The 14,544-nt window shown below is 42.2% G+C and overlaps 1 protein-coding gene across 1 annotated transcript; it reads right to left on the bottom strand.

The window, feature by feature from the left end:
* Positions 1 to 6,018: 6,018 nt before the first annotated feature.
* LOC107205061 (high-affinity choline transporter 1-like) lies at positions 6,019 to 14,145 on the bottom strand. The gene is made up of 8 exons (XM_033516107.1): positions 13,502 to 14,145; positions 12,389 to 12,502; positions 10,665 to 10,820; positions 10,056 to 10,204; positions 9,452 to 9,595; positions 8,343 to 8,496; positions 7,315 to 7,532; positions 6,019 to 6,896 (listed from the first exon to the last, which is right to left on the bottom strand). The coding sequence occupies exons 1-8, from the start codon at positions 13,677 to 13,679 to the stop codon at positions 6,375 to 6,377; spliced, it is 1,635 nt and encodes a 544-aa protein (XP_033371998.1). The 5' UTR covers positions 13,680 to 14,145; the 3' UTR covers positions 6,019 to 6,374.
* Positions 14,146 to 14,544: the final 399 nt, after the last annotated feature.

The following is a 14,544-nucleotide window of genomic DNA, read 5'->3' as shown; positions in this document are numbered from 1 at the left end:
AAACAGTTTCAAAAAGAGAAGGTACAAATGCAAAAGGGTCTCTTGTGTCTTCCCTTTTCTCCATTTTCCCCCTCTTTTTCAACTCCTTTTTCCTCTTCATTGCTGTCAATTACTGGAATAGCACAAGCTTTATTAATCTCAAATCTTGGGATGCTCCAGTTGCTCAGGCCTGTCTCTCATCTCTGATTTGATCGCTCTGATTTGTCTTAAGATGTAGGATATGTACATTATATTTTAATCTGATATGTACAGATTGAGCGACAAGTAAAATTAAACATGAGTAATAATTAAGAAAAGCAATAATTAAGCATAATTAAGTTGGTCTAGTTGAAATAGATTGTTTCAATATTCACACTTAAGTCTTAACCACACGTTTTATGTGGATCACCTAAACAGCTCCCCAGTTCATTTGGCCTAAATTCTGTGCAAAGTATTTACTTTGACCTGCCCTGTCAACACATCTGTGTCCTCATGGCATCTGAGCTGCCCAAACCAGAGCTCTTTTTTTCTACCATTGGTTAGGCTCGCTATGTGTTTGCTGAAGCAGTGAGCAGGGGCTGCCACAGGGCCTCTCTTGAGAGCCAGACTCGATGATCCTTGCTGCAGGTAGCCTCCTTGTCTGTGCTGGTTCCCATGCCTGGACACAGCACGTGCAAGACAGCTGGGAATACACAGCACTGAAGTGAATTGACTTGAGCCTGTCTGCCCCTGCAGAAGAGCTGCTGAAGCATGTCAGGCATGTGGCCTTTCAAATAATGACTGTGATTGAGCAATGGTGGTGTAATTATGGTGTCTCCCTTGGAAACAAGTACAGGTAACTCAGGGCAGTCACAGCTCAGACCCTTACACAGGCACAGTGGGTGGTTTCCCCTTGGAGCACCACACAGGGATGTCACAACACCAATTATAGCTTTGGCCTTATGCCCCATCTCAGCCTATGTGTGTGGAGGATTTAGGAACTGCTCCCAACACACCAGAGATGGAAACTTGATTTTTTGGTGCAGGATGGATAGGTGGCTGCTGGAAGAGATCATGCAGCACCATCACTGAGAGAAAGACTTTCTTCCCTCATCTTTGAACAGATTGCTTGGGGTGCTGATGGAGGACCCAGTTTAGATTTAGAAATCCAAATCACACTGTGTTCTTGACTTCTTATTGTTGGAGTTCAAGGGTGGCAGGCAGGGCTCTGAGCAATGTCAGCATTAAGCTAGAAGTGGCAGTGGTTACCTCAGTGGTACCTGATTGCTTATCTCCAGCAGGGCTGGGAGAAGTGAGGAACAAACCATGTGGGATTTTTCAGTCTGAACTCTGGGCTGGACATCAGGTACCCTAGGGCTACACTGAATGGATTCCTCTTAAAACAGAGGGATAACTTTGAGAAAGGTTTCCACTTTTACTGTAGCATTTTCAGTGACAGCAAATCTACCTCAGCCCTCACCAACTTGCTCTATGTATGGACTTTACATTTTAAATGCTGAGCCTCATTTGAGTCTTAATTTGTCTAGTTTTAACTTCCAGACTCTAGATGTTGTCATAAACCCTGCCTGTGAAGAAATAAAAAACAAAGAGATGAAGTTGCAAGAGCATGCTCTGGGTAAGATTGATCTCGCCTAAATCCCGATATTGCAGTGCATACCATCACTCATACTTTCCTTTGAGGACAGCACAGCCAACAGCTGTTTTTAGGCTGCTTGATCTGTCTGTAGACACCTGCATTGGATTGTCCATAGCAAACACTGACCTGCAGCTCATTTGACCAGGTGAGCACACAATGTGGAGTGCTCCTCATTGCCCACCCTGTCACTGGTAAGTGCAGTTCCATAGCGCAATGCCAAGAATCACCCTCACTAGAGGTTCTGATACTTGATGGTAATTTCCTACTTGTAATTACATTTCAAACCTGCCAGTTGTTAATCTACCTAATGCACATGGCATTATTTTGTATGGTTCTTCTTTCTTAATCAAATTTCAGTCTGATACCATCTCAGATGCTCCAAAGATGAACTGTAAAAATGTCAAAGAAAGGCAAGACAATGCCTCAGGGTATCTCAGTGGCTCAGTGGCTCCCACCAGCCCAGGCAGCAACAGAGTACTGCTGGATGCTGGTGTTTGCTGCTTTATGTAGCAGCTGTCTAGGCTGAGAAAAGTTAATGAAAACCGAAACCGTATAGAGTCATTGTCACAGACACTTCTAAGTGTCAAAGGAGCTAAATCCACGTGTGGAGAGGTAAACTGAGGCCCTGCAGTGCCCAAGTGAATTTTTTATAAAGGGGGGAAAGAAAAATAAAGGAATACTGAACTGGAGGCTGTAACCCATGAACAGAATGGCTCCATGTGAGCTGGGTCATTATCCCCCACATTAGCAACACCTCAAGGACCTTGTGTCTGCTGGACTGGAACAACTAGGCATTTGGACATTAAATATAGGACAGAAATACTTTTATATTTATTTTACTTGCAGCTAATTGCTTCCAAAACTTTGTCTGACCTTGATGAATGTTTTCTTTTTAAGTTTGCTGGGGGATGTTCGGAGGAGAGAGTCATACAAGGATGGAAAATGGTAAACATTCATGAGAGTTGAAGTAATTGTGTCTTTGCCATTTTCCTTGCTTCACACAAAGCAGAGCGCTGTTAGTGGTATGAAATTTAGGGAACTTTGCAAGGGCCAAGTATGGCTGAGTATGCCAGATACCCCTGACAGCAAAGACTCGTGTTTGAAGTCTCTGTGAGTTTCTGTGGTGACGCTGGGTGGTAACATGGTGGCGGTGGTGACACTCTTCAGCAGTCTTTCACTGCTCTCTCAGAAAATTATGGATCTGTTGCCTGCTGTCCTGGCTTAGGGCAAATTTGGGAGGAAACTTCCAAAGGGGTCCCTCTAGAAAGCAGATTCAAGCAGCTCTCTACTGGTTCAGGAAAAGATTTCCTTGGAGAAAGGTGGTAAAAACCTGTTTATTTAACAAGCAAAGTATTCACAAGTATGAAAAATGAATAATATTAAGCAATAAAACCTCTCACTGTTCTGAAGAGATGGCAAATTCAGAAAGTCCTTGTCGTGGGGTGTAGCTCAGCTCGCTCAGTCTCTTATCAGTCCCTCCAGTGCTGGAAAATGCTGCGTCCTGGGCCTGGTGGGCCACAGGTGTGAATTCCTGGTGCTCTTCTGGGTTTTCAGTCCAGAGCAGGGCCAATCAGTTCTAGGAAAAGAAAAACCACAGTCCAGGGAACTTCTCTGCCTCAGCTAGCTAAAAAAACTAAATAACATGCAAAGGACAGCTCTCTCCCTCTGCCTGTCTGTGCTGCAGACAACACAGTCTGTGAGAAGGAAAGCTCTTATCGCTATGTTTTTGAATACAGCTGCCTCAGAGGTTCCACTGCTTCTCCTCCTCCCCCCCTTCACTCTCAGATCTACTTTTAAGAGTGCAAAACTTATTTCTGGGCTAAACAGACAAATGAGGATACAATTCAGCATCATAAAGTCACCCCAGGACACCTGCCAGGCCAAGCCTGTTAGCACACAAAGGCTTCAATATCAAACTGTGTCTCTGCAGGGTAAAAGCAGAAGTTGAGCACAACAGTGGCATGAACAGGTATCTTGAGATGTAGGCATTTGCCTGTCAGAGCTGCTCTGTGGGATGGATCCTGGGCTGCATCCAAAGCAGTGTGGTCTGCAGGGTGAGGGAAGGGATTCTGCCTCGCTGCTCTGCTCAGGTGAGTCCCCACCTGCAGTGCTGTGTACAGCTCTGGGGTCCCAGTGCAGGAAAGATGTGCTGAGAGTGGGTCCAGAGGAAGCCACAATGATCAGAGGGATGGAACACCTCTCCTAGGAGACAGTCTGAGAGATTTGGGGTCACTCAGCCTGGAGAAGAGAAGACTTCATGGAGTCTTCATTGCAGCCTTTAAATACCTTAAGTGGGACTTATTAAAAGGAGGGAAAGGGACTTTTTGTATGAGCAGATAGTGATAGGACAAGGGACAGTATTTTTAAAATGAAAGAGAGTATTTTTAGATTAGATAATAAATTCTTTACTCAAAGATTGGTGAGGCACAGGAACAGATTGCCCAGTTGTGGATACCCAATCTCTGGAAGTGCTCAAGGTCAGGTTGCTAGTAAGCAGCATCCCTGCCCATGGCAGGGGGCTTGGAACAAAATGATCTTTAAGGTCTCTTCCAAGCCCTTAACATTCTTTGGTGCTATGGTCAGGAAACAGGGTGATGATCTTAGCATGAGGACATTGCGGTTTCACTCTTATCTGGGTCATGCAGCAGGTCTGTGCCCTGGTTCAAATGCAGCATGTCAGCTTTGATCTGCACCACATAGGGGGATGGACAGGTCCCCAAACTAGGTCACCCCTAAATCTCTCAGGGGAGTATGCTTGAATCAGCATCCAGCAACTGTGATTTAACAAGAACCTTGTTCTCCTGGCGCGGAGGTAATGATAGTTTTGGTGCCTCCCTTGCCTAAGCACAACCTCACAGGCTCCCACTCAAATCACTGCTGTGTGAAAGACTCCCGTGGGTGACTGCCTAGGGCCATAGTCAGTGGCAAAACTCTTGATTTTTAAACCAGGTTGGTTTTTTTCCCCTTTTCTAGACACATTATAATTAATATTTCATGGCAGTCTCTAATCACACAGGAGAGAATTTCTAGTCTTGGTTTAACAAAGTATATCAACGGGACTGCTGTGCATTGGAAGGTTAGTGCACCCAGGTGTTCACTAACACTAGTACAAAACATAAGGTTATGTGATGTTTTTCTGATGAGGAGCAGAATCTCCACCTTGCTGAGGATGGATATTTTAAAAGAGATGAATGATCCTCCACAGGGAGCAGAGTCCTCCTCCTGAGAGAAAACAGTTGCCTTGGTACGATTCAGAGTCTCATGGCTCCTTGCTGAACTTACTGAAGTAATGCAGTAGCTCAAATGGAACTTCTAACCTTGTGCACACACATGCTGGAAATAAATCATAGAGCAGCATCTTGTTTTCACCTCAGCAGCTCACTTGGCTGTGAGGATTACTCTGCTACAGGATATTTTGGTTATATGGTTTATGGTTATTTTGGTTTAGCAAATATCTTCCTTTCAATAGTGCCAGGTGTTTCCACTCACAGCAGCTCCCACAACCACTTTGGGAAGGTACTGTGAGTGTGGTTCCTGCTGGCTCTGGTGCGTGGATTGCAAATGACCCCTGGTAAGATGCTACACAGCTGCTGAGGAAAGTATAAAATAACAGCCATTTGTGAACCATTACTATAGAATCCTCCTGAATCTTTAATTTAGCTCTCATATTAATGATCCATCTCACTGAGGGATATTCTCAGTCCGTCAGACTTCAGGCTAGAGTCCAAACTCACTATTTATCTGGGTTTCTTGTCTTCCAAGCCATTAAGAATTTATGCAAACAAGGTATTGGGAGCTTTTCTGTACTCATCTGTGGCTTGAATCTTCTGGGATCTTGCCTTCAGGATTTTAGGATTTTATGTCCCTTCAGGAAAGTTTAGGATAGGTTTCCAGCACCTTTCTGTCATCACAGTCTTCTGAGTCCTCACACACCAGTTTTCCTGTGTTACACACCATCTTGTTGCTGTGCCAGGGTAAAATCTTGACACAAGTGATTTAACAGGTTTTAGACAAAATTCATCCAATAAGTCTGTCTGGCACCTCTGTTTTTCTACCTGGTTACATTTTTGTAAATAGTAGTTATGTAAATCTTAGTGAATAGTTAAGGGCTTTTGCTTTATCTTGCTTACCTGTTGCTGCCCTACTAGGTTGTATAGAGGGGATGTCTCACACATTCCCCAGCTGACAGATACTGCAGTGGGGAGAGACGTGCAAAAAACTTTTGCAGTATGAAGGAAAGCTTTGTTAAGCATACAAGGAATGGTGCAGAACTGATATTACTGCTGCACTGCTGTGTCAGTTGCACTACTTTCAGTAATTTGTGTTTTCAGAGGTTTGATGTGCTTCCCCAGGGATGATTATGCTAAACCCTGTGCTGTGTAATGGGAACAGGTCTGCTCACCTTTTTTTTTTTTTTTTTTTTAATCAAGAATACCCAATCTATCAGACATTAATTTGTGGTGAGAAAAATATGTGTCTTGGGAACACCCTAAGTGTTGGAGCAGGATTATAGCTTTGCTTTCAGGTGGAATGCCAGGAGCATCGAGGTGTCCCATGGTCACCACCACAAGATCGTGCTCCATAACCATGTGACTTTAATCACTGCTGACTTCAAACTCACATATTCTTGGATGAACAGAATGCCTCTTTATTTCTCAGTGAGGACTTTAAATCATTAGTGAAGAAATCAAAGAGTGATGCTCTCTGTGCCACACTCTAACTGCTGAACACACCATGGCCTTTCAAATGAAGCCTCACATTAATCATGGTTCTCTTCTGGAGCAATGGTTGGCAAACGGTCCTGTTTCTCCACCTGCTGCAAGGGGATGAGGATGGCAGTTCCCCTCATGACATTGCAAACATCCCAGCTTCGAGGGAGGAGGTTTCTCTGAAACAAAAACTTGGCCAGGTGTGAAACAGCGAGGATTGTGCCCGAGGTGAGAAGCACGGTGAATGTTTTAAAGGGAAAGAGCTGGCTGTAGGTCCCGTTCACCAGGGAGCAGGCTGGGTAGTGGATGACAGGGGGGATGCTCAGGGCAGGCTCCCCTGCCAGTAGCCTCAGCAGGAGCCCAACCAAAAAGCCAGCAGCTGATCCATAGGTGTTCGTGTTGGGTGCAAAGAGGGCACAGCAGAGCTGGGGGAAGAGGAGGGCGTACACCAGCTCCCCGCTGAAAAACCAGAGGTCATAGATAGAGCTGGAGTAAGAAGCCAGGCCAGCTGCCCCAGCCCCAAACACCAACATGGAGGTCCTCATGGCCCACAACACCTCTGTCTCTGAAGCCTGTAAAGCAGAGATTGCAGCATTAGAGACACAGTGTTTTCTGGCAGGATGGCCAGCACTGCCCTGGCCTGGGCTGGTTCTCCCCAAGCCCTTGATGCTTTCAGGCACCACTTGCTAACAGCAGCCAGGGAAGGCTGGCACCCTAGGAGGGGCCCTCTGATTTTAAGGGTGATGGTTTTATGCTGTTTCCATTAATACCTTAGTCCAAATTTTGTACTAGTCATGCTAGAATGAGCAAAGCACACCAGTATGGGTATTGGTACCCTTACCAAGGATATGAACATCCCTGGCTTATGTTTGGAGCTCTATCTCCAGAAATCAGTTCAGCAGCCGAAGGACACACACCTCCAGCCACAGACTGGTTTAGAAATAATTGTGAAACAAGACTGTCTTTTCCTGACACCAAAGCTACTGGTACCTTTTTCCTCAGGATTTTCCTGTAGATATTGTGAGCGAACATGGAGCCAGTGGAGAGAAGAGCTGAATCTGCAGAAGACATCGAAGCAGCAGCAATGGCTCCCAAACCAGTAATGGAGATATATGCTGGGCAGAGATGTTGTAAAACAAGTGGTAGTATCATTGCTGACTCCCCTCTCTCGAATGGACTTGGAAGACCATAGCTTGTCTGGTTCCAGTCTTTAAAACAAAACGAGGAAATGTCACAACAAATCCTTCATGGACATTTCGGCTGGCTTTGAAATTGCCTTTTCACAGAGGCCAGTCACAGAAAGGTTAAGAACTGAGATCCACTCAGTATTTTAGGACTTATATTTATTTTTTTTGGTTCTTTTGTGAACTTTTGTGATTCCTCTTAGCATGCTGCAGCTCTCACTAGATCAAAAAATTCCCCTTTTCCTCAGAAGCATCTATAGAAACAGGTGGGCTTTGTGTGATTCCAGAATTGGCTCAATTAAAGGTCAACCTCTAGACACTGCTCATGAGGAGAAGGGAATCAGATGAAGTCATGACTTTTACCCTTGCTCACTGCCAACACAAAACTGATTCCCTGTGTGGAGACTGTGAGTTTACAGGACTGAACTTCTCGATTCCTTCAAGCAAGAACCTTATTAACAATCTGTACTAATGTTGCTGGGTCTTACATGTCTGAGGCATGAGCAGAAGGATGCATAAAGCTTCTTCTACAATAAGGTTATACAAGGTTTTAGAGAGTCTGACTTCATCCTTCCTCAACACAAAGTCTGGGGAAAGTAATTTCATCATAAGTAAATAGCTTTAAAAAGGTCTTGGGGCTGATTAAATGTCTGTAAGTAGTTGTGCAGTGTACCTCAGAGGGCTCCACGTTTTCTAGTATGGATCACCTATCTTGGTGTCGAGGACCGTGGGATGGGGTAATTTCAAGTCTCAAAAAAGTACTTCTTTGGATCCCATTTTAATCACCCTTGCCAAAACCACACTGAGTACTCAGAGAGAAATGACTCATTTTACCTGTTGATGCTGCGACTGCCCCAATGAGCACGGAGGGGATGGCCATTGCAAAGCAGCCGAGTCCAGAGAGGTAGGAGATGAGCCTTGCCTGTCCTGTCGAGGCAGCAGAGAGCACCCTTTGGAAGTAAGTTTGCCACGGGATGCTTCCAAGCACCTGAAACATTCATTGGTTACCAGTGGTACCCACCAGGCTGCTGCTAATCTTTAGTGTTATCAAATTCTCATTTCAAGTGCATAAATATTGCCCAGCTCTAACTCTTGAGGATAATATTTCTGATATTTGAGAATTCCTTTTTCCTTTGTTTTCACTGCGATGGGTGTGAAATTTTAATGAAAACAGGTTAATGGTTTGGCAGATGGAGAAAGCCGAAAAATGGTTGTTTGGAATTGTGAATCAGGCACAGATGAACTGAAAGGAAATTTTTTCAGGAATGCAGCTTTTGTAAATAAATCTACCCAAACTTAGCAATTCTGCTTTTAAAATGAAAAATAAAAACATTATTTTCAATTTCTTAGTGCACAAAATTAATTAGATAAAATCTGAAGATTCTGTCCTCACCAAACAAGCTTCTGTGTGTCCCTATTATCAGTTTAGTAAGTGCAAAACAATCTCCTGGAGTCTTGGCTATATCGGTAACTCAAAAGTTGTGTCGGGCAGCAAAGCCAATCACACTGTGCTTGCTGATGACCTGCAGTCATGTCATTTTAATTTATCACTTTTTTTCATATAGAGGGAATTTTACATATTTACGTTAAAAGCACACTATTGAGGCTGCAAGACCAGTGTCTCAAAAGGTAGGAAATGACTCAATTAGGTGCCAGGAGAGGAACTGGCTGCCTGGATGGTCTTACCCAAGAGGTATGTTCCTCCATGTGGGTAAAGGATGGAGTGTCCCTACTGCTTCTTTTCATTCCACAGCTGAACCCTGGGTCTCCCCAGTCCCTTTAGGTTGCTGCAGGGGGTGCTGAGAGACAATTTTACACCTCCAGCCCGTGTTAACTGGCCTTGCAATGTAGGGCTTCTGGCTGGTAGAACTCACAAGCTTTCCAGACAGAAAGTCCCCACACAATTCCTCCTCCCAAACACATGTCCAAGAAATACTCCGTACCAAGTAGAAGAAGTCATCCAGCCACCTTCCAAGATGCTGTTTTTCTATCTTTCCAATCCAAGAGTCTTGGTAAGACTGACGGGTTGCGGTGTAATAAATACTTTCTGTTGCAGAATTCACCAGGGCAAAGGGAATACAGATCCACTAGGATAGAAATGGAAACTGTTAACTGTTTTCCTAGTGTTCTTGTTCTTGGAGAACAGATATTTAGGTTAAGGTAGATGTAGGATGTAGTTACATAAGATTAACCCTAGACCTAGGAGTCTTCCATTCTCCCTCTTCCTTACTCTAAATCTACATGTTTCTGGTTCATGGCGTCATCAAGAACATGAGTCTGTAATTCACGTTAATTGGTATTTTCTGTAGACAAATCTCTCTCCATTCAAGATGGTTCTAGAAAGGTTCTGCAAACTTTTGTGAGCACTGTCTGAAATGCATAAGGTGCAAAGAGTTATGAGACTGTAACATTTTTCAGGAAACTTGTTCTCCTAAAGAGGAACTGTAGGTCAAGGAAGTTATTTTTGGTCTGAGACATGCTGAAAAGAAGAGCAGGACTTTTCCCTGTAGTTAGAAAACCAGTAGCAAAGAAATGCACAGGACTTGCCAGGCTGAGGGTAATGAAAACCATCTGGATGACATCAGTGTAGGCAACAGAGTAGAGGCCTCCCAGCAGAGTGTAAAGTATGACAGTGCATGCCGAGATGGTGATAGCCAAAGAGCCTCCAATATCCAAGATGACCCTCATTGTTGCTCCTGCAGACAAGGACAACAGTCAAGTATTTTAAGACAGATTTCATATGTGCAGAATACAGGATAAAGGTATGTTATTTCCCTAGTGCTAGTACAACATACTGTATGAAAAATGCAGTCTACAGAGAGCGTGCACAGTGGGAACTCGAGAGAGCCCATGATTCCTTCCTTCTCTTACTGCTTTACCTTGCTGCATGGCCATTGCCAAGGCACTTTGCCTTTTTACATCTGCTCTCCTACAGGCAAGGTACAAACTCACATTAGAAGAGTTCTCTATTATAATATCATGAATATGTAGCACTATTTGTTTTAAAACTGAAAACATATTTTCTAGAAGTGAGAAATGCTTGTTCCTCTCACAAAAGGAGACATGAAGCACAGCTTTCCACAATTTCCAAATGTGTATTACACTCTGTCAGTCCACGTGACCTTTAACAAATATAACAGGAAAGCAAGTATTTACCGAGGGATGCCAGGATAGCTGCAAACCAGAACACCTCTCCTAGCAGTGATGGAATGAAGAGTAAGGTTCCCATCATGTTCCCATAAGTTTCTTGAAGGGGGTCCATCACGGTCACATAATTCTTTGCTCTCATTGGATTTACAAAGAAGAAACCACCTATCAGAAAGTAATGATGTTTTGGTAGAATTCTGCATGTTTTATATTCCAGGGAAAAAAAAGAAGTAAGAGTAATATAGTATATGCATATCAGACCCACCTAGTGAATGTTGAATTCATATATAATGGACCCTGGAAAATAATCCAGCCAACCAGACATCATGGTTTATATCCACTTGCTAAATGTGGTGTTTCATTCATTCAAGAGGTCCCTGTTGGTTTATAGCTGATATTTATGGCTGTCCACTTTTGGCACACCTAGATCTTTTTGGAGTGGCTACTGGAGACCAGAGAGAACCTGTGGCACCCCAAATAGCACAAAATGCCTGTGTGACTGTAACAGGAATTTAGCTCAGTGGATACCCATGTATAATCTTCTCTGCATCCTCAAAAACCTATTGATCTGAGACATAAAGTTTTCTGAAAAGCATCCCGTGGAAGATGTCAGTAGACAGAATGGAGCATTGAAGACTCATATTTGGCTAAAAAAGAGGCAAAGTTTTGTCCTTGGTCATATGATACAACCTGTTGATATATGGTCCTTTTCTGATTACAGTTTTCATTTTGGTGGCTTCATTGTCTCTTCCCAGACCTATATTGTTTTAATCTGCACTTGAGCTGAGTCCCACCCACCTTCATCTAAATATTGGACCTCAGATGTGCAGCCATGTCATTAAAACCAAAGAATACGTATTGTGTCTAAGCCTGAAGCCAACAGGACTGCTTGTCTGGGCACTACTGACCTGAGCAAAGATTACAGGATCAGACCTGCACTCCTCTGTTTCATTAGTAAGAATTACTCACATAAGCAGTGCTGGCAATATATTTCCAAGCCTGATTCATATTCATGTCAGTTGGACTCTTTTCTTTGACTTGAGAATAAAAGGTATTGTTCTTTTAGAAATTCCTGTGTAAGGTCTGCATAGGTGTCCTTGCTTTCATCATCCTGTGTCCCTAGAGAGTTATGGTATAACACAATGTGGCCTGAAAGCAACTTGGGTCAGCAAGAGAGCTGAACCTCAGCATGAGTCCAGTAATTCTCAGAGTTACAAATGGCAACTCAGGTATAGAACATTGCATACTTAGCTTAGTTTCAACAAAAAAATCAGCTTGAGATCAGCTATAAAGTGGCACAAACTGAATGCACAACACATTCATCCTGAGATGAGACTACTCAGAAGAATGCGTTTTAGTGGAAAATCTAGATACTATTATTTCATCAGACAGAAATTCCAAGGAAAAAATTAGATACCAATACTCTCAGTAGTCTGTGAATTAGAGACCATGTGAAAAAATCGATATGCACATAGACACATTCTTCTAAATCCTCAGATAAAATTTTTGTCTTATAAATTACTAAAAGCAGGCAAAACTCTATATTAGCTCCAAGCTACCCTGACTTATGTTTCAGTTCAGAGGAGAGCATTATAAATGCTTCTTCTCGATATATGGGAGACTGAAAAAACAAAATCACATTTAAAATGTGCCTAATATTCTGTTACATATCTTAATAGACCCCCATGATATATTTTTAAAGCTTATGTGTCCTAATTACATGAATTATTTACCAATAACAAGGGACAAGGCAAATCCCACAGGTGCCTGGACCCACAGTAATCCTTTTGAAGGCAGGTAGACGATTTCTGCTGTGCTGGCAATATATGCTCCTCCAACCCAGGTGGCTGTAAGCATGGAAGATGAAAAGGTCAGAATTGAGAGACATATTGTCAACTAGCCCTGCAGAACACTCTGAGAGCTTGTTGACATTTTTCTCATACAAATATTTAATTACACCTCTATTTTCTTTGCAGTTTTCTGCTATAGAGAGATGTGCTGCTGACTACAGGAAATAGTATTAGAATCTCTAAATAATTTTCCAGCTTTAAGAATGGATATCTGTGTGTGTATGGAAAAGCTCAGTGTTTAAACACTTATAGGCAATTTGAATATAGTAATTTTTAATTATATTTTTTTCTCAGAGTAAGACTTTTGTTAGAGGAAATGGAAATGTCTTTGTATAATTGCCCTCACTCGAAAGCATCACTTACAGGGTCTAAGGAAATAGACATTAGAGAAAACAAATGAAAACAGGCAATGCAGTCAGATAACAAACCTACAACAATGATTTAAGTGTTTTAACCAGGCAAATGCCACTGGGGGTTGCCTTTATAAAAAACAGGGTCAGGGAGGTAAGTTTCAGATTATGCCAGACAGCAAGGAGAAAAAGGGAAGTTGAGGGAAACTCTCTCTTTAAGAGAGACCAATGCTCACAATGAGTAACAATTTATTTCACAGAGAACTGGACTTTTCTGTGAGTAAAATTCTTCTGTTAAGTTAGATAACAGAAACTGGTTCATGATTAAGACCACAGTCCTCCTTAATGAAACATATTGTACTCCTTTGTCACTCTTAAATTAAACTCTTAACTCTTAACTAAACTCTTAAATGAATCTCTTTAATTTAAGAGAATCTACATAAACATCAGGTTCTGCTCAGTGTGAAGAGGTTTGCAAGAATCCATCCCAAAATGATTCATGAAACCATACTCCTTTAAAGTCACACTTAGGCAAAGTCTACCCTGACATTAAAGGAGTTAATTTCCTTTGAAAGAAAAGTCACCCAGATCTATGCAATACATGTGTTTTAAGAAGAGTTTTAAAAAGTGTTTTAAGAAAGCTTACCTGTTGCAGTGAACAGCCCAATGACAACATTTATATTCCTGCCTCCAACCATGGCCATCTCTGTTGGGTTCCTGTTCTGCTGATCCTTTCTGCTTTTCCAAGAAGCCCAAATTCCAGTAGCTAAAGTTAATGTAAAAAATACACTCAGAGATACTAAGCCTGGTATATTTAGAGCCATTTTCTGTTGCTTAATTTAGGTTATAGAGAGGAATAATAGTGTGATGATAATATTCTTTGATCGAGTACACGATCTGAAAAAAATCAGTGGAAATAATGGTGCCTTGTAAAGAAACTGCTGAGTATCTGCTGGACTTTGCAAGAAAAGAAGCAGTATGAAACAGAGTGATATGCCCAAAGGTCGGGAGAACTGGATGCAGAGTCTCAGTCTTTGGAAAAACACTGGCAATTCTGCAGCCTTCCCCTTATCCAGTAGATAGCAAATCTTATTTTTGTGAGGAGCAAAGATTAAGAGCATCGGAATTAGCGTTGATATGCGTAATGGAACACTGATGTGAGTGGTGTTACCAGATTGGCTTAAAGTAGGGGAAATGTTATATTTTGTCTGGTATGAAATGGTATGAAGATAATCCATATTTCTCTGGGTTTTTGACACAAGGCTAAAGCAGAAGATAGGGCTAAGAATTTTTCTGTTTAAAGTTGACTAATCTAAACTCTCAGCAATGATCAAAATAAACCTAGGAAACAGTAAAAAAATATTATATATGGACCAATGAAGGGAGCTATCGGATGATACTCAAAGCAATTATTGGAAAGTGGTAGGAAAGTGAGGTGGTATGGGACTCTTCAATGAAACTATAGGAATGATACAGACTTTTAAATTTTGTGAAGCTCTCTGTAAACAGAAATAATTCTGGGAAAAAAACTCAAATATGCATTACAGAATTAAGTTGGTTACATTTATTGAAGAGTTGCCACACCGGTATCTTTTTAGTTGCTCTGTCAATCCTTACCATCTGTCCATGTATGGCTCTTTATAACCAATTCTGTGTAAAATCTGCCCTTTTAGGGTACATGTATGGCTT

This window comes from Parus major, chromosome 1 (assembly GCF_001522545.3).
Source record: "Parus major isolate Abel chromosome 1, Parus_major1.1, whole genome shotgun sequence".
Classification (NCBI taxonomy): domain Eukaryota; kingdom Metazoa; phylum Chordata; class Aves; order Passeriformes; family Paridae; genus Parus; species Parus major.
Note: the sequence above shows the minus strand (reverse complement) of the source record. Positions and strands in the feature narration are given on the sequence as shown.